The 18542-nt window shown below is 39.2% G+C and overlaps 1 protein-coding gene across 1 annotated transcript in view; it reads right to left on the bottom strand.

Moving 5' to 3' along the window:
- Positions 1 to 1305: 1305 nt before the first annotated feature.
- The window catches only part of HTR2A (5-hydroxytryptamine receptor 2A), a 74933-nt gene continuing 57696 nt past the window's right edge, over positions 1306 to 18542 (bottom strand). Inside the window, exon 4 of the mRNA XM_075852248.1 lies at positions 1306 to 5455. Within this exon, the coding sequence (XP_075708363.1) occupies positions 4680 to 5455 (776 nt within the window). The 3' untranslated portion in view covers positions 1306 to 4679. The remainder of the gene's footprint in view (positions 5456 to 18542) is intronic.

The raw sequence follows: 18542 nt of genomic DNA, 5'->3' as shown, positions 1-18542 counted from the left end.
AGAGGGATGTAATGACGGGGTAAGGAGACAGACAGGTGAGCCCTAATCTATCCGCCACTCAGTCCCTGCCTACTTGCACGGCCCATCCTAGGCGACGGCGTACAACTGGGCGACGGTCCCTACGCTCAATACGTGCACGAGAGACAAACAGACAAGGGTACACAGAAGCTAAGGGAAATGGGGCAGTTGCCCACGGCAACACCGTGAGCAACAAGAGTAGTGAACGAGCCGAGTCAAACCAGGAGTGTACGAGGTACCAAACACAGAGCAGGAGAGTAGTCAGTAAAGCCAGGGTCAAATTGAAGCAGAGGTCAATAGTACAAGCAGGAACAGCAGAGCCAGGAAACAGGACAGAATCACAGTCAAAGGAAAAGCAGTAAATGAAGGTATAAATAGACCGAGGGCGGGAGCTAGCTCCATCTGACCAGGCTGTGATAGGTTCTCCCACTCCTCAGCCTACCAGCCTGATTGGTAGCAGATCGAGTCACTCTATCAGACCTAGGAGCAGATGCAGACTGATTAATCACGGGCGTCGACACAGAAGCTGTGTCTGTTAAATCCTTTACAGTGGGTCTTTGAGAGTAATTGTTGTTTATCATTTACCATTCAGTAGAAAAGTCCATAGTATAGAGAGTTAATAAGTATGTGAAAACATGTGTTAGACCTTGAAAGTCTCAGTGAATAATTGTTTAGAACAATTATAATAGATTGACGTCTGTACAACCCCAAGACTTTTAGTTTTTAATGAGACTGAAAGTCTTATCTTCTCCAAACAAGATTTCAGGTGCAATATTAACAAAGATGAAAATTTAATTCCAATGGAGGGGGCTCAAGAGTATTTCCTGAGGCCATATATAGTTATGCTAGTAGTACTTTTTATGCAAGTAATATATTCATATACTATGAAGTGACCTTTAATGTGATTGGTTAAGCTACCTCTATTACTGGGCTGGAACTGAATCATATATGATTTCTATTAGTCTTCAAACTTTGTATTGCCTTAATGTGTATAAACAAATGTCACAAGGCCCCAAGCACCAGAGAAATGCCACATGTGTGATAGTGATGAACTTCCGTGTCTGTGTGATCTCTCCGATGCATCGTCATCTTGATTTGGACTCCGAGGCTGGATTCTTAGAGTACCTTTAGCTCTCCCAAACCCAGGCTACTCTGACACTGACTATAATAATATTAATTATCACAAGATATTTTCAATGGTAAAAAATGTGTTCTTGTTTGAGTTATGTGCCTTAAATTTTCCTAAGTGACCTAAACGGAACACAATATTAAAAATAACTGCATTGATTTAATTTATAATATTGCTCAAAAATATACAATGCATTTTCACATAATTCAACCATTTACATTTTCTTCAAATTAAAAACACGAATATATTAAATAACAGAAGATGGAAAAAACTTTGAGAAATGCAGATTAATGGGTACAAGTGCCACAGGTACATTCAATTGATTTCAATTGTCATGAGTATTTGCTTAAGATAAAGTATACAGAAAAGCCACAATCCAGTGATATCATCATGTTGCATTGTTAAGGTACGGTCAAGAGATGTAGCCATAAAATATTCAGATAACCATATAAATAGTTGTTAACAATATAAATATCATAGTAAGAAACTCATTACTACTAAACATGAGGTGGTATGTATTCTCACAAGTCACCCACTTCAAATAAATAGAAAAATCTTGTTTCTTGAGCCACGCTTTTAGCACTGGGACATCCACTAAGTAAGAGCAAGCCAAGGAAATTATTCCACTGGATTGATGTTTGCATTGAGCTTATATTGTTAAACTTGTATTATTTTAGGTAAATCTAATTTTTAATATGTTAATCTCTAACATATATCCTGACAAAAGTCCTGCAAATCATTAAGGGCTATGGATATATTCACACGCAGCAGATTTTCTGCGACTGCCTAAAAATCTGAATAGGGTTTGCAGAAATCCATGTGCATGCTACAGAAACAAGTCTATTTAGATGTATGGAACAGATTTTATAGCATAAATTTCTGAATTTGAATTTGCCACGTGTGAACATACCCTAAGAAGACAATTCGAAGCACTGAAAACGAAGCATGCCAATAATGAATTACTATGACTTTCAGCTGGTGGTTATGAATATGAAAGAGGTATAAGGTCAGGCTTTATTCACCTGAGAAAGCTACTGTACAGTTTGTATATAAAAAAAAAAATCTACTTTATACTTGACTTTTCAAATACATTACATATGTTATCTTTTACTGATCCTACAGTCTGTAAAATCTAGAGCTGTATTTACAATTCTGCAAATTCCTTGCTGGCTCAATGTCTGAACAGAGTGTTTAGACACGTCACTGTACAATACTCTGATGTAGGAAAAACAAACCATGTCACTACATAATAAGAGCTCCGCTAAGCTGCTAGAAATGTGTTTGTCAATAAACTTGTTGACTGCTTCCAATAGCAACAGCAGAATTTGGAATTCTGCGGTGTGCTTTAATACAAGCTGTAACTTAGGACCAGTTTAAGATTTGTAATGTAATGTAATATTTAGAAGTTTTTTTAACTATGCTTATACACAGTACTGTGCAAAAGTTTTAGGCAGTTGTGGAAAAATGCTGCAAAGTAAGAATGTTTTCAAAAATAGAAGTGTTAATAGTTTTTTATCAATCAACAAAATACAAAGTGAATGAACAAAAGAGAAATCTAAATCAAATCAATATTTGGTGTGACCACCCTTTGCTTTCAAAACCGCATCAATTCTTCTAAGTACAATATGAGTTGCTAAATATTAGTTTCATAGGAAAAGCCTTCAATAGTCACCAGGACAGGTTCACTTCAGATTATGGTATAACTCCATCCACTAAATGGCCCTACAAAGTGCTAGTCATGAGGCCAGAAGAAGTTATCCCTGCACCCCACCCAACTTCCAAGAAAAAGAAAGCCCTCTCAGGCATTTGGTAAAGCCATGCATTAACAACATGACAAATGCCTGAGAGGACTTCCTGTTTCTAAGGGAATTGGTGCCGCTGGACTTGTTTTTCTGGCTTCTTGATCATCACATTAGGGCCATTTAGTGGATACAATTGCTACTACTGTAATCTAAAGAACCTAGTCCTGGTAACAGTTTACCTTTAAAATTACAAAACTTGGCAGAACAGGTAAATAAGAGGTATATTTATTTGACATGTAAAACGCTCTAACACTGAATTTGTCTTAATTCAAGGCAATACATTGCTACTTTACGTGCCTAATATTTTGATTTGCTATAAGCCTAACTTCTCAAAACCTGAAAATGTAGGTGTGACTGCAGTAACCCCCCCCCCCCCACACACACACCTTATTCTATTTCTGTAGTCAATGGAAACTATTATTATTGACCATTGATAACCACCACATGAGAGGAAGGTCTAAGAGGGCCCTGCAAAACAAATTCCACATGGGAATATGGGAAAGAAGGATTGTTGGATATTAGGATTGACTGCAGTTACACCTGCATTTTCAGGTTTTTAGTGGAATTATTATAATTTAGATGGTTGTGATTAAAGTATGTTTTAAATCACAATTTACAACTTTGCAGAATTAAAATCTACATATAATATTCAGTTACTGTAAATACTTTACTTATCTGTACCATTTTTGAATTACAATATGTTTAAAGCTTCATGTTTAAAGCTAAATTAAATCTCCTTTTCCACGAGCCAGTGATCGGGTGAACGCATTTTCATACGAATGATTGTTCATGATCCCTGGCCTGTATAAACAGACCAAAAATCAGCTGATGAACGATCAAATGCTCGATCATTGGCTGATCGCATCTTTTATGCGGCCAAAAAAATGGATGCCAGTCGGCAGCACATCTCCCTGTGTAAACATACTAAACGATCATTGCTCAATTTGAAGGGAGCAAACGAGCGCCGATCGGCGAGTTGTATTGTCAATCGGTGATCGTTTTAAATGCAATAAACACGTGCGATATCTGCCTGTATAAAACCACCTTTTCTGGTAACAGGAATTTTGCTGGATTCCTGTTACCGGAGAGCAGTTCATTATGGGAGTTCAGATGATAATTACCTAATTAGAGATAAGCGTGACTGACACTAGTGTGGAGCTAAATCACTCTCTGTTTCCAAGGGCAAACAAGGGAACATCGAAAGCAGCTATTCCTATGAATGGTAAAAAAAGGGCATAAAATAACTCAAAATAGGTTCAATAACAATAGAGCAAAATGTGTATAAAGGTATTAACTTGTTATATAGATTTAAACGGCTGTTAAAAGTGGAATAATACTTTAGGTAAATCTGAAAGGTTTCAATTTAATGGGCACAGTATCTGTTGAAACCCCTTTAAATGTAGGCTGCCCTATGCTAGAACATAGACTATTAAAGTGCTCAATCACAGATATAGGGAGTTATTTGAGGTACAAAGGAATGCAGAGGTATGCCTCATATAAAAGCTTTTTGTTACTCTTCTCTATCTTATAGACAGTGAAAAATAAATATATGTATATTGGATATTTCTACATTGTCCTTATAGAAAATCCCACCCTGGTTTCCATGATAAAATAATAGATCGGTTTTCTTTTTCTTTAAGAAGATCTTTGTTTTCGATATTAAACTCTTATCACTGGCTACACGTCCAGTCAGTATACAACACACATTGACATTTGTAGCATTACCACATTCACAAACAACTAACATTTTCATTAACCGATGGTTTATCTAATGGGGGCAATCCTATGGTAACCAAAGAATAGTCATTTTTTTTGGTTTCCTTCTTCAGGTTCTTCATTTGTGCTAGCTGCAGTTGACTTGAGTTGTATGCCAGTGCTGGGATGGTGTTCACTAAAATTAACTGTAAAGGCTTCTTTTCCTCCCTATACTGACACTGAATATAGCGCGAGAATGCAGAGCGGTAGGTTTGGTTGAAAAGTGTGTATACAAGCGGATTAACTGCCGATGATAAGTAACCAATCCACACAAATACTTTCAGCAGTTCTCCTATAATATGCTCATTGCATGAGTCCTTGCAGAATACGGCCATCACATTAGTGATGAAAAATGGACACCACATAATCACAAAAAGGAAAAACACAATCCCTAGGACTTTAGAGGCTTTTTGCTCATTGCTGATGGACTGCATCGTTTTTCTCCCGTATGGAGCAAATTCTTTTTGCAAGGAGCGCTGGAATAATTTCTCTGATGAAATAGATGTTTGTGGCAGGAAACTGAACAAAGCGAGCTTGCTCTTTGCCCCCAGGTTATTAAAATACAGGTCAGCTTCTTTCTGGAGTGATTTTATGGTTAAAAAGTATGTGACCACCATTATGATTAGAGGAATGAAAAAAGCAACAAAGGAACCAACAATTATGAAGTGCTCGTCGGCTAAAGAGCAGTTTTCTTGGTTGAACACTTTACTGTCATCTTGCAGTCCAAACACAGGAACTGGCATGGAAATACCTTAATAAAACATAAGAAAAGTGTTATATAATGACTGGCCTGTAGGCTAAATATAAGAGATAAATTAGCATTAATAACAACATATCACTAAGAATACTGTAAGGCCGGGTTCACACGTAGCGTAAACACTGCGGATTTTCCTCAATGGATTTCATTGCAGAAAATCCTCAGCATATACATACAGTAGTAGCATAGTGGAGGAGATTTGAATAAATCTCATCCACACACTGCGTAAAAAAACAGCTGAAAAAACGTTCATAAATTAACCTGCGTTGCGGTGTCAATTTATATCGCAGAATCTATGCTTTTCTGTTGCAGGTTTTCCCCTTTAAATTCAATGGGGAGGTAAAACCCGCAACAAATAGCAGATGTTGCGATTTTTGCGGCGGACAAGCTGCGATTCTGCCAAAAAAATCGCAACTGAGAAAAATAAATAATTATTCTTACCCAGATCTCTCTGCTCCTGCGTCTAGCCCAGTCTCTCATGTGACTACTGCAGCCAATCACAAGCTGCAGCCGTCACATGGGATGAAACTTCATCCCAGGAGACCAGGCAGCAGGACGTCAGAGGGACACGTGACCATGGCTATGGGTAAGTAACTTTTTTTTTTAGTGCTGTTTTCTGCAGCCGGCATCTCGGCCGAAATTCCCTGCAACGTCCAGGGCGGACATGCTGTGTATTTTTACGCAGCGTATCTGCCCTGTGTGAGCATATACTAATTGATCAAATCCAGTAAAGTTGGATTTCAAGCTCAGGTCCCCTATACACATTAGCCTCTAGATATATTTGTTGTCTAGATGTTCCAGTCCTGTCCCACTTGCATTTTCTTTAAAGTACTGAATACTATGATAAGTATAACTATCGACAATATGTTTTCATTTAAAGATATGTTTATGCAGGGGATAAAAGTCAATGATGGCAAAAGTCAATGTGGCGCCTCACATTATTTGTCGGCACACTTTTTTTTCCTCATATATATTGTGTTTTCATGTACTTTGGGGCATAGAACATCCGGCCGTCAACCATATCTTCAGAATATCTTGCTGATATTGTGAGAGTTGTGAGATTTTTCTTTTGTGATTATGTAAGTAAGCACAAGGCAAAGCAACAGATGTAATTATGTAAAGAGCAAAATGGAACCAAGTAGGAGTCCACAGACAGATTGTAGTGTAAAGAGTAGGATAGTCAGAACTTAAAGGGAACCTGTCACTAGATTTTAGGGCACTGAAGCACCATGTTGTTATATTGCTGGGGTTTAGTGTTCTAAACATGCCTTTTTTGTCTAAATAGACGATACAATACAGTGTGCGCTGAATATAAATGATCAGAGAAGAGTCCTGAGATGAGTCCAACGGCATCCTGCACATGCTCAGTGGTCAGATGAAGACGAGGCCAGTACACCTGGACTCTTCTCTGGTAATATGCATACAGAACCCGCTGTATTATAACTTCTTTTTAGAGAAAAACGGACAGTTTAGAGAGGGCATGTTTAGAACGCTAAACACATGCTGGTGTTTTAGTGCTCTAACATTAAGTGACAGGTTCACTTTACTAGTGATGTGAGGATCCTTATCACAATTAGCTTTTTAATAGTTTTGTTTGGACAACCTTATGACCTATTGTGTCCAAGGGCGTACACAGAAGAAAGGGGGGATAATAGCAATAATAAAACTGTACCCCGCATTATAGTGCCAGGTTTTGTAAGCCAGGACAGAAGCGTTTAGTGTTTGTTTCCCCCTCTTTGCGCTTTTTCTGCCAATTCTTCACCCCTTTTTTGGTTGTTTGGGTTCTTACCACCCAGAAGAAAAGGGGATGGGACCAAACATGACTCAGCCCCCTATATCCAAGGGCCCCATAGCAGCTGCATGGTCTGCCTCTATGATATGTACACCCTTGTATTGGAGCAAATTTATCAATGCAATTACGTTAGTTTTCTGGCATAATTGCGTTGAAAGAAACGATAAAGCCTCGTTCACATCTGCGTTGGAAGCTCCATTACGGGCCTCCACCGCAGATCTGGCCGAGAATACAAGAAACAATAATAGCGCTGCACTTTTGTTTCAGGCAAAACCACAGACGCCCTGACGGAAACCCAACGAAAACCATTAAAGTCAATGGGTTCTGTTTCCAAAGTGCCGCATGGGCTTTGCAAATATGGCATTGGGGCTGAATGTTATATTTTAAATGCATGTGTTCCAGAAAGCTGGTAGAAAGACATTAATTAATCTGCTGCGGTAGAAAACGATCACTAGAACAAAGATCCCAAGCCCCATGTTCCTCCCCACTGCACGACTGCAGTGAGGAGAACTTTGAATGAAGCGACGGGTCAGCATACGCTGTGCCGCTCCATTCAAAGTCTATTGGACTGACAGGCACAGCTGAGTGCACTGTTCTTCAGTCCCATAGACATTGAATAGAGGAGCAGGGTGCATGCTCGACTGCCGCTCCATTCAAGCTCTTCCTCACTGTGGGGGTTGAAGTGAGGAGGAACTGCGGTGGCCCGGAACCCCCGTTTTAGTGATCAGTTGGGATCTCATCAGTGGACTCCCGGCAATAAAACATACTGTGGATACATGATAAATGTTGATCTTGGGTCAACCCCTTTAACTGAAGAGGGTACCATGCATTTCATATTTTTTGTTATGGTGGAAATGCTTAGTAACGTGCCTTTGTCATGTAGCTGATATCAGCTAGGAAAGCTGGTTTTAGAAACTGGAAACTTTAGAATCAAACATTATCACAAAAAAAATATGAAAATAATTAGAAATGAACTAATCAGACTTCATAATTTAAAATAGTTCTGAAAAACTGGCTGCTTTATAACACAAAAAATACCAAGGGAATGAAACTGTGTTGCAATGCCAGCCATAGCCACTGGACAAAAGTAGCGCTGTTTATGGAAGAAAGCAGACATGTTTTTCAGATCTCATACAACACATTTAAATGATTTCATAAAACAATTCAAAAATTATTAATCCAGTAACAGTTGTGGCAGTATATAAAACACATATAGAGAATTTTCCTAAAGGCTACATAATTTCACATTTAAAGACCTTTCATTATGTGATTTTAATAATAAGTAAAAATTAAGGAATTCCTGTACATGCACTTCCCAAATCTATAAGTATATTTTCATCAGTCAACCTAATAGATTTTTATGGTCTATATTCTATTTTCCAATGTGCTGTACTTTTATATGGCACACTGTCTATTCCTTGTTATCTTTTTACCCAACATCACAAAGTCCCAACATCCACAAAAGATATTTCTCATTCTCTCTTGTCCTTATCTCTCCCAAACCATCTTTTCTTTTTTGCCATCTTTATCAGTTTTTCCTTTCATGCGGCAACAGACTAAGGCATGAGTCATGAAGTGAGGAAGGGGGGCTGCGGAAAGCGTAAGATTTAGGTCATCTAGAGTAAGTCGCAATGTGAAATCCCCATGCAGTGTAGAGCATTAGTGGTTCATGAGTCCTACTTAGAATGTCAATATTTTTTTACATTTCTCATTCTTCAAAATGATGTTGTAAAATGCAACAGGGAATAATAATAATAAAAAAAAACGTATGTGTTAACTTGTTATCTACCATGCATTAATATTATATAATACAAGTTTTATAAAGAATGGATCTAATACAAAACATGTACAGCATGTGTTCCTTGTTTTAGGTCTCTAATGGATAATATTCAGCCCCATTCAGTAAATAACTATAGAGTATATCTATCTTCTATATAGTAATTTCTCTTCTATTATACAGTACAGTGTGCATGTGTTTTGTTTAGTATTTTATATGCAATTATTAATGATTTTTGTTTGTACAAATACAAATTATTATATTGATTTTCAACCTCTCAATTTTTTAATTTGTTATGTTTGTACCGAAAATCTCATGTTCAAGTACAGTAATTTGATCTCTGTTGTAATGCTGCTAAAAGTGGTTATATACATTTGAACTTGACAAATGTTAAATAGATTCAATACAAGACTTGCCCAGGGTCTAGAAGGATTCATTCCTCCGTTACAGTGAAGATTGACCTATTAGCTTTCCTTGCACGTAGCCGCATAAGTAGGAAAATACTACCTTGGAGAGAGCAAAGCATCACACATAGTTTTTTTCCTGGAACAAAGTCTTGCACTAAAACCATTTTTTATCTCCACGTAATGCACATTTAGAACCTGTTGTTTCTTTGTTTTAGTTTTGCCTCGGTTAGGCCTTGGGACAGGATCGTGGACCTACTGTGTGATTATTAGATCAGGCTAGAGCTAAACCCAGGGGCGTAGTTTAAACAATTTTGCAATCTTTACCTTTGAAATTTAAGGTGGAGCCACAACTAATTTAGCCAGGTCCAGCTAGTTCGGTGCAGGGGACATGTAGTATTGCATGGCAGCCCTTCAGATGGACAGCTCGAGTCCACCAGAGCAGCTCTGCATTCTGGCTCATAGAGGAGGATCCTGGGCACAGGACCCAACACTATGACATCCATATGCCCTAATGGGTATTTGGATAGGGGTTATCTTCATGAGACAAACCCTTTAGGTATTAATAAACATACTGTAGGTGAAGGTAGATTCGCCTTTACAAGCTGGTAAAATCTAATGATTAGCTTTCAGAGCTTCAAGGAAATCCCCACTGGTACCCTACAAATCTGCCAGCAAAATGCTGGCTGCTGCATACAACAATGTGTATTCTGCCTATTAAGCAGCAAGCACAGACAGATAGATCTATCTATCTATCTTACGTTCCTCTTTTTAGGATCTTTTAAACTTAGGATAAAACATATTCCATTAGTTATTGTAGGCTAAGACCTAGGCTAGAAATCATTTAGTACAACAGTTAGGCCTCAAGCACACGACCGTAGTGGTGTGCACGGCTGTGATTTGCGGCTCAGACGGCCGCGGAGTGTCACCCATGGGCCGCCCGCAAATCGCGGGCCATGCACATGCCCGTGTGTATTCACTTGAGCCTGGACCGCAAAATGCGGCCGTAATAAGACATGTCCTATCTTTTTGCGGTCCAGGCTCCCGGGCAATGCACGGACCATGGAAACCACGGTCATGTGAATGGGCCCATAGAAATGAATGGGACCGCAATGGGGCCGCAATTCACCTGCATATTTGCGGGTGAATTGCGGCCGCAAAAACACATTCGTGTGCATGGTGCCTTACACGATAGAGGCATTTAATTGCATCCAGGGCTGGTCCTAGCATGTGTCACCTGTGCGCTGCACAAGGTACATCAAACCTCCACAGTTAAGTGGTCCCTGTTACTACTAAAATATAGGCTGTCCGGCACCTTTCAACATTACTATCTCGGCCTCCACAGCCCTCCTTACAGGGCGCCGACAACATGATATCTCCTCTCTCCTCCTCAATAGATGGCAACTTTATGCTCTCGCTAGCAACACCAAATGACTTGTATATAGTACATGCAGGAGCTATTAGTTGCACAAGTTTATTCTTACTAGGAAATGTATTTGTTTATATCTATGTATTATAACTGTTCTTTCTTCTTTCAACAAGATTTCACATTTCAAAGACGATTATATAATGCAAACAACAGTGTTTATCACATATTCCATTATGTATCGTACATAAGACTTGTGTTTATTATTGCACACCGCATGTATAAAGTACTGGTAACATAAATAATTTACATATTAGGTTACATATGGGAAAGAAAATAAACAGATTCAGAGATGTTATTGATCAAAGAGCTTTTTAAATAATAGAAACAAGTTGCATACTGCAAAATGCAATGATTCTAAATATATATATTAATTTGGTGTATGCTATTAGAGTAATGTGGAGGAAGCACACAAAGGAATTACCACAACAGAGTGACACATGCCATCCTGATGATGCTTATATATTACAATAATTAAACCATCAGGGTTGTGACTTCAGACTTAGAGAGAAGCACATAAGTTTGGGTCTGATGGACTAAAAAAAAAAGTAATAAGCTTGTCACCGAAACCCAGGGCTGGTCTTAGGATAGATGGTGCACTGTGCAAAATTTTCTTTCGGCGCCCCACCCCATCATAAAAAAACCCCCATAAAAGAGTATAATGCCCCCACACAGTATAATGCCCTTTTTAGTGTCCCCACACAGTATAATGCCCCTTTAATGCCCAAACACAGTATGTCACTTTAGTTCCCCCCATATAGTATAATGCCTCCATAGCTGCTCCATACAGTATAATGCCCCCCCATAGCTGCCCCCCACAGTATAATGCTCCTTTAGTGCCCCACACACAGTATAATGTCACCTTTATTGCCCCCACAGTATAATACCCCCTTATGCCCCCAAGCTCTATTGGATTTGGTCATTTCTAATAATGCAGAGCTTGTTGGAATGTCAATGTTTGTGAAAACCTCGGTAGCAGTGATCACAATATAGTTAAATTTTACCTATACTGTAAAAAACAAGCACAGGCTGGGAGGGCAAAAACACTTAATTTTAAGAAGGCCAATTTCCCCAGGATGATGGCTGCAATTTAGGATATAGACTGGGAAGAACTAAGGTCAAATAATGGTACAAATGATAAATGGGAGTTTTTCAAATCTACTTTGGGTAATTGAGCAAAATTTATTCCTATAGGTAACAAGTATAAACGACTAAAATTAAACCCCACATGGCTTACACCTTCTGTAAAAAGGGCAATATATGACAAAAAAGGGCATTTGAAAAATACAAATTTGAGGGTACAGCTGTAGCCTTTGTAAAATATAAAGAGCTTAATAAAATCTGTAAAAATTTAATAAAATTAGCAAAAATACAAAATGAAAGGCAGGTGGCCAAGGATAGTAAAACAAATCCCCAAAAATTCTTTAAGTATATAAATGCAAAAAAGCCAAGGTCTGAACATGTAGGACCCCTAGATAGTGGTAATGGGGAGTTGGTCACAGGGGATCAAGAGAAGGCAGAGTTACTAAATGGTTACTTTAGCTCTGTATATACAACAGAAGGAAGAGCAGCTGATGTAGATGGTGCCAGTGCTGTTAATATATCAGTTGATATACTGAATTGGATGAATATAGATATGGTCCAAGCTAAATGAAATTAAATAAATGTACACAAGGCCCCGAGACCACATGGGTTACACCCTAGAGTTCCTAAAGAGCTTAGTTCAGTTATTTATGTCCCCCTCTTCATAATATTCAGAGATTCTCTAGTGACTGGTATAGTGCCAAGGGACTGGCGCAGGGCAAATGTGGTGCCTATGTTCAAAAAGGGCTCTGGGTCTTCCCTGGGTAATTATAGACCAGTAAAATGGGGAAAATGTTTCAGGGGCTATTGAGGGACTATATATACAAAAAATAGTATTATAAGTGACAGCCAGCACGGTTTTACTAAGGACAGAAGTTGACCTGATTTGTTTTTATGAAGAGATGAGTAGATGCCTAGACAGAGGGGCCGCTGTGGATATAGTGTTTTTGGACTTTTGCAAAGGCATTTGACACTGTCCCTCATAGACATCTAATAGGTAAATTAAGGACTATAGGTTTAGAAAGTATAGTTTGTCATTGGATTGAGCATTGGCTCAAGGACCGTATCCAGAATGTTGTGGTCAATGATTCCTACTCTGAATAGTCCCCGGTTATAAGTGGTGTACCCCGGGGGTTCCATGCTGGGAACACTATTATTCAACTTATTTATTAATGATATAGAGGATGGGATTAATAGCACTATTTCTATTTTCGCAGATGACACCAAGCTATGTAATATAGTTCAGTCTATGGAAGATGTTCGTGAATTGCAAGCGGATTTAAATAAACTAAGTGTTTGGGCGTCCAGTTGGCAAATAAAGTTTATGTAAATAAATGTAAAGTTATGCATCTGGGTACCAACAACCTGCATGCATCATATGTCCTAGGGGGAGCTACACTGGGGGATTCACTTGTTGAGAAGGATCTGGGTGTACTTGTAAATCATAAACTAAATAACAGCATGCAATTTCAATCAGCTGCTTCAAAGGCCAGCAAGATAATGTTGTGTATTAAAAGAGGCATGGTCTCGGTGGACAGGGATATGATATTACCACTTTACAAAGCATTAGTGAGGCCTCATCTAGAATATGCAATTCAGTTCTGGGCTCCAGTTCATAGAAATGATGCCCTGGAGTTGGAAAAAATACAAAGAAGAGCAACGAAGCTAATCAGGGGCATGGAGAATCTACGTTATGAGGAAAGATTAAAATAATTAAACCTATTCAGCCTTGAAAAAAGACGAATAAGGGCGGACATGATTAGCTTATATAAAAATATTAATGGCACATACAAAAAATATGGTGAAATCCTGTTCCATGTAAAACCCCCTCAAAAACAAGGGGGCACTCCCTCCGTCTGGAGAAAAAAAGGTTCAACCTGCAGAGCCGACAAGCCTTCTTTACTGTGAGAACTGTGAATCTATGGAATAGTCACCGCAGGAGCTGGTCACAGCAGGGACAGTAGATGGCTTTAAAAAAGGCTTAGATAATTTCCTAGAACAAACAAATATTAGCTCCTATGTGTAGAAATTTTTAGCTTCCCTTTTCCCATCCCTTGGTTGAACTTGATGGACATGTGTCTTTTTCAACCGTACTAACTACACCGCGTTCCAATTTATTATGCATTTGTTATTTTTCGCTGATTTTCCTAAATAGTCGATGCAAATGACAGTCAGTATAATCTTCAAGCCATCAACCGTTGGAGTATAATGCAAATTTTATTGAACAAATCTCCTAATGATAACAGATTTTTTTTTAGAAGTAAAAAACTCAAAATGCACTGTTTCAAATTATTATGCACAACAGAGATCAAAACATTTTAAAGGTTGTAAAGAGAACTAAAATGGTAATTTGTTGAATTTGCAGCATCAGGAGGTCATATTTACAGAAATCAAAAGCTCTTTCAATCAAAAAAAACTTAACAGGCCAAGTTACATGTTAACATAGGACCCCTTCTTTGATATCACCTTCACAATTCTTGCATCCATTGAATTTGTGAGTATTTGGACAGTTTCTGCTTGAATATCTTTGCAGGATGTCAGAATAGCCTCCCAGAGCTTCTGTTTTGATGTGAACTGCCTCCCACCCTCATAGATATTTTGCTTGAGGATGCTCCAAAGGTTCTCAATAGGGTTTAGGTCAGGGGAACATGGGGCCACACCATGAGTTTCTCTCCTTTTATGCCCATAGCAGCCAATGACACAGAGGTATTCTTTGCAGCATGAGATGGTGCATTGTCATGCATGAAGATAATTTTGCTACGGAAGGCACGGTTCTTCTTTTTGTGCCAAGGAAGAAAGTGGTCAGTCATAAACTCTACGTACTTTGCAGAGGTAATTTTCACACCGTCTGGGATCCCCTAAAGGGGCCTACCAGCTCTCTCCCCATGATTCCAGCCCAAAACATGACTCCGCTACTTCCTTGCTGACGTCGCAGCCTTGTTGGAACATGGCAGCCATTCACCAACCATCCACTACTCCATCCATCTGGACCATCCAGGGTTGCACGGCACTCATCAGTAAACAACACGGTTTGAAAATTAGTCTTCATGTATTTCTGAGCCCACTGCAACCGTTTCTGCTTGTGAGCATTGTTTAGGGGTGGCCGAATAAAAGCTTTATACACACTTGCAAAGCTCTGGAGGATCCTACACCTTGGGGTTCGCAGGACTCCAGAGGCACCAGCGGCTTCAAATACCTGTTTGCTGCTTTGCAATGGCATTTTAGCAGCTGCTCTCCTAATCCTATTAATTTGTTTGGCAGAAACCTTCCTCATTATGCCTTTATCTGAACGAACCCGTCTGTGCTCTGAATCAGCCACAAATATTTTCACAGTACGATGATCACGCTTAAGTTTTCTTGAAATATCCAATGTTTTCATACCTTGTCCAAGGTATTGCACTATTTCACACTTTTCGGCAGCAGAGAGATCCTTTTTCTTTCCCATATTGCTTGAAACCTGTGGCCTGCTTAATAATGTGGAACGTCCTTCTTAAGTAGTTTTCCTTTGATTTGGCACACCTGTCAAACTAATTATTACAGGTGTCTGAGATTGATTACAATGATCCAAAGAGCCCTAAGACACAATACCATCCATGAGTTTAATTCAAAAACTAATAATTAAATGTTTATGACACTTAAATCCAATGTGCATAATAATTTGGAACACGGTGTATGTAACTATGTAACACAGTATAATTCCCCCTTTAGTGATCCTCACACAGTATATTTCCCTCTTTAGTTCCCACCACACTATAAAGCCCCCTTTAATGTCATCACAAGGTATAATGCCCCTTTAGTGCCCCCCACACAGTATAGCGCCCCCATAGCTGCCCCATACAGTATAATGCCCCCATAGCTGCCCCCCAGTATCATGCCCCCTTTAATGCCCTCACACAGTATAATGCCCATTATTGCCCTCCTCCACAGTATAATGTCCCCTTTAGTGCCCCCCACAAAGTATAATCTGCCCCAAGTGTTCACACAAAGTATAAACAATGCCTTGGAGGCCCGGGGAGTGAGCATTGGTTGGTTTTCACTTACCACTGGGCGCTCCTTCTCTGCTTTGGCCCTGGTGCTGCACTGAGTTCTGACATACATTGCATTGTAATGTCACATGACACATCACATTTCAGTATCAGTGCAGCGCCAGCTCCGGAGCAGAGAAAAACCGGCCAGGCCGGAAGGCAGCTGCAGAGTCTACAGGCCCGGGCACCAGGGCCGGTTTAAGACAAAGTGTGGCCCTGGACAAAGTTAAAAGTGGGGCCCCAAATGATGAATTATTGTATGAATAATGCAATCAATTCAGAGATCTATGTGCAGAGAACTGCATTGCTGATTTCTAGTGTGTCTAGGAGTGTTGCAAGCCCCAAAGCATATGTCCCCCTTCTCACAAAAAAATTATCTATATATATGAATCTATATAAAAATTCAAATGAAGAGACAAAGATCCCATTGAGACGGATCGAAACGTTGCCTGCCTATGGGGTGAATAAACACATCACCTTTTTCCTTGGAGTACTGTCCCTTCATTTGAATTTTTGTATTGACAAGGCTTTTTAGCCTCAACACAGGAGGCCTGCACCCACTGCAGTAGCTGTGCTGCTTTATTCTATTTTTTATTATATATATATATATATATATATATATATATATATATATATATATATATATATATATATATATAAATAAAAATAATATATATATATATATATATATATATATATATACACACATACACACACATGTAAAGTTATTAAATCATACCACTATACCAGATTAAATATCTGCATACTGTTACTGAACACAACTCACTATTACTATACACCACACCATACCCACACAGTGACTGACTAATACCCCCATGCTGATACTAAATAATACAGCCACACCATAACCACATAGTGACTGAATAATACCCCCAAACGGTTACTGAATAATACCGCCACACCATAACCACATAGTGACTGAATAATGCCCCCATACTGTTACTGAATAATACTACTACACCATAACCACATAGCGACTGAATAATACCCCCATACTGTAACTAAATAAAAACCACTATCCAAAGACCAATATTACCATCATATACAGTGGAGGAAATAAGTATTTGATCCCTTGCTGATTTTGTAAGTTTGCCCACTGTCAAAGACATGAGCAGTCTAGAATTTTTAGGCTAGGTTAATTTTACCAGTGAGAGATAGATTATATTAAAAAAAAAAACAGAAAATCACATAGTCAAAATTATATATATTTATTTGCATTGTGCACAGAGAAATAAGTATTTGATCCCCTACCAACCATTAAGAGTTCAGCCTCCTCCACACCAGTTACACGCTAAAAATCAACTTGGTGCCTGCATTAAAGACAGCTGTCTTAAATGGTCACCTGTATAAAAGACTCCTGTCCACAGACTCAATTAATCAGTCTGACTCTAATCTCTACAACATGGGCAAGACCAAAGAGCTTTCTAAGGATGTCAGGGACAAGATTATAGACTTGCACAAGGCTGGAATGGGCTACAAAACCATACGTAAGACGCTGGGTGAGAAGGAGACTACTGTTGGTGCAATAGTAAGAAAATGGAAGACATACAAAATGACTGTCAATCGACATCGATCTGGGGCTCCATGCAAAATCTCACCTCATGGGGTATCCTTGATCCTGAGGAAGGTGAGAGCTCAGCTGAAAACTACATGGGGGGAACTTGTTAATGATCTCAAGGCAGCTGGGACCACAGTCACCAATTAAACCATTGGTAACACATTACGCCGTAATGGATTAAAATCCTGCAGTGCCCGCAAGGTCCCCCTGCTCAAGAAGGCACATGTATAGGCCCATCTGAAGTTTGCAAATGAACATCTGGATGATTCTGAGAGTGATTGGGAGAAGGTGCTGTGGTCAGATGAGACTAAAATTGAGCTCTTTGGCATTAACTCAACTCGCCGTGTTTGGAGGAAGAGAAATGCTGCCTATGACCCAAAGAACACTGTCCCCACTGTCAAGCATGGAGGTGGAAACATTATGTTTTGGGGGTGTTTCTCTGCTAAGGGCACAGGACTACTTCACCGCATCAATGGGAGAATGGATGGAGCCATGTACCGTCAAATCCTGAGTGACAACCTCCTTCCCTCCACCAGGACATTAAAAATGGCTCGTGGCTGGGTCTTCCAGCATGACAATGACCCGAAACATACAGCCAAGGCAACAAAGGAGTGGCTCAAAAAGAAGCACATTAAGGTCATGGAGTGGCCTAGCCAGTCTTCAGACCTTAATCCCATCAAAAACTTATGGAGGGAGCTGAAGATCCGAGTTGCCAAGCGACAGCCTCGAAATCTTAATGATTTACAGATGATATGCAAAGAGGAGTGGGCCAAAATTCCATCTAACATGTGTGCAAACCTCATCATCAACTACAAAAAACGTCTGACTGCTGTGCTTGCCAACAAGGGTTTTGCCACCAAGTATTAAGTCTTGTTTGCCAAAGGGATCAAATACTTATTTCTCTGTGCACAATGCAAATAAATATATATAATTTTGACAATGTGATTTTCAGTTTTTTTTTAAATATAATCTATCTCTCACTGGTAAAATTAACC

The sequence above is a fragment of the Rhinoderma darwinii genome, chromosome 2 (assembly GCF_050947455.1).
Source record: "Rhinoderma darwinii isolate aRhiDar2 chromosome 2, aRhiDar2.hap1, whole genome shotgun sequence".
NCBI lineage: Eukaryota > Metazoa > Chordata > Amphibia > Anura > Rhinodermatidae > Rhinoderma > Rhinoderma darwinii.
The sequence above is the reverse complement of the archived record's forward strand: the minus strand, read 5'-3'. Positions and strand labels throughout refer to the sequence as shown.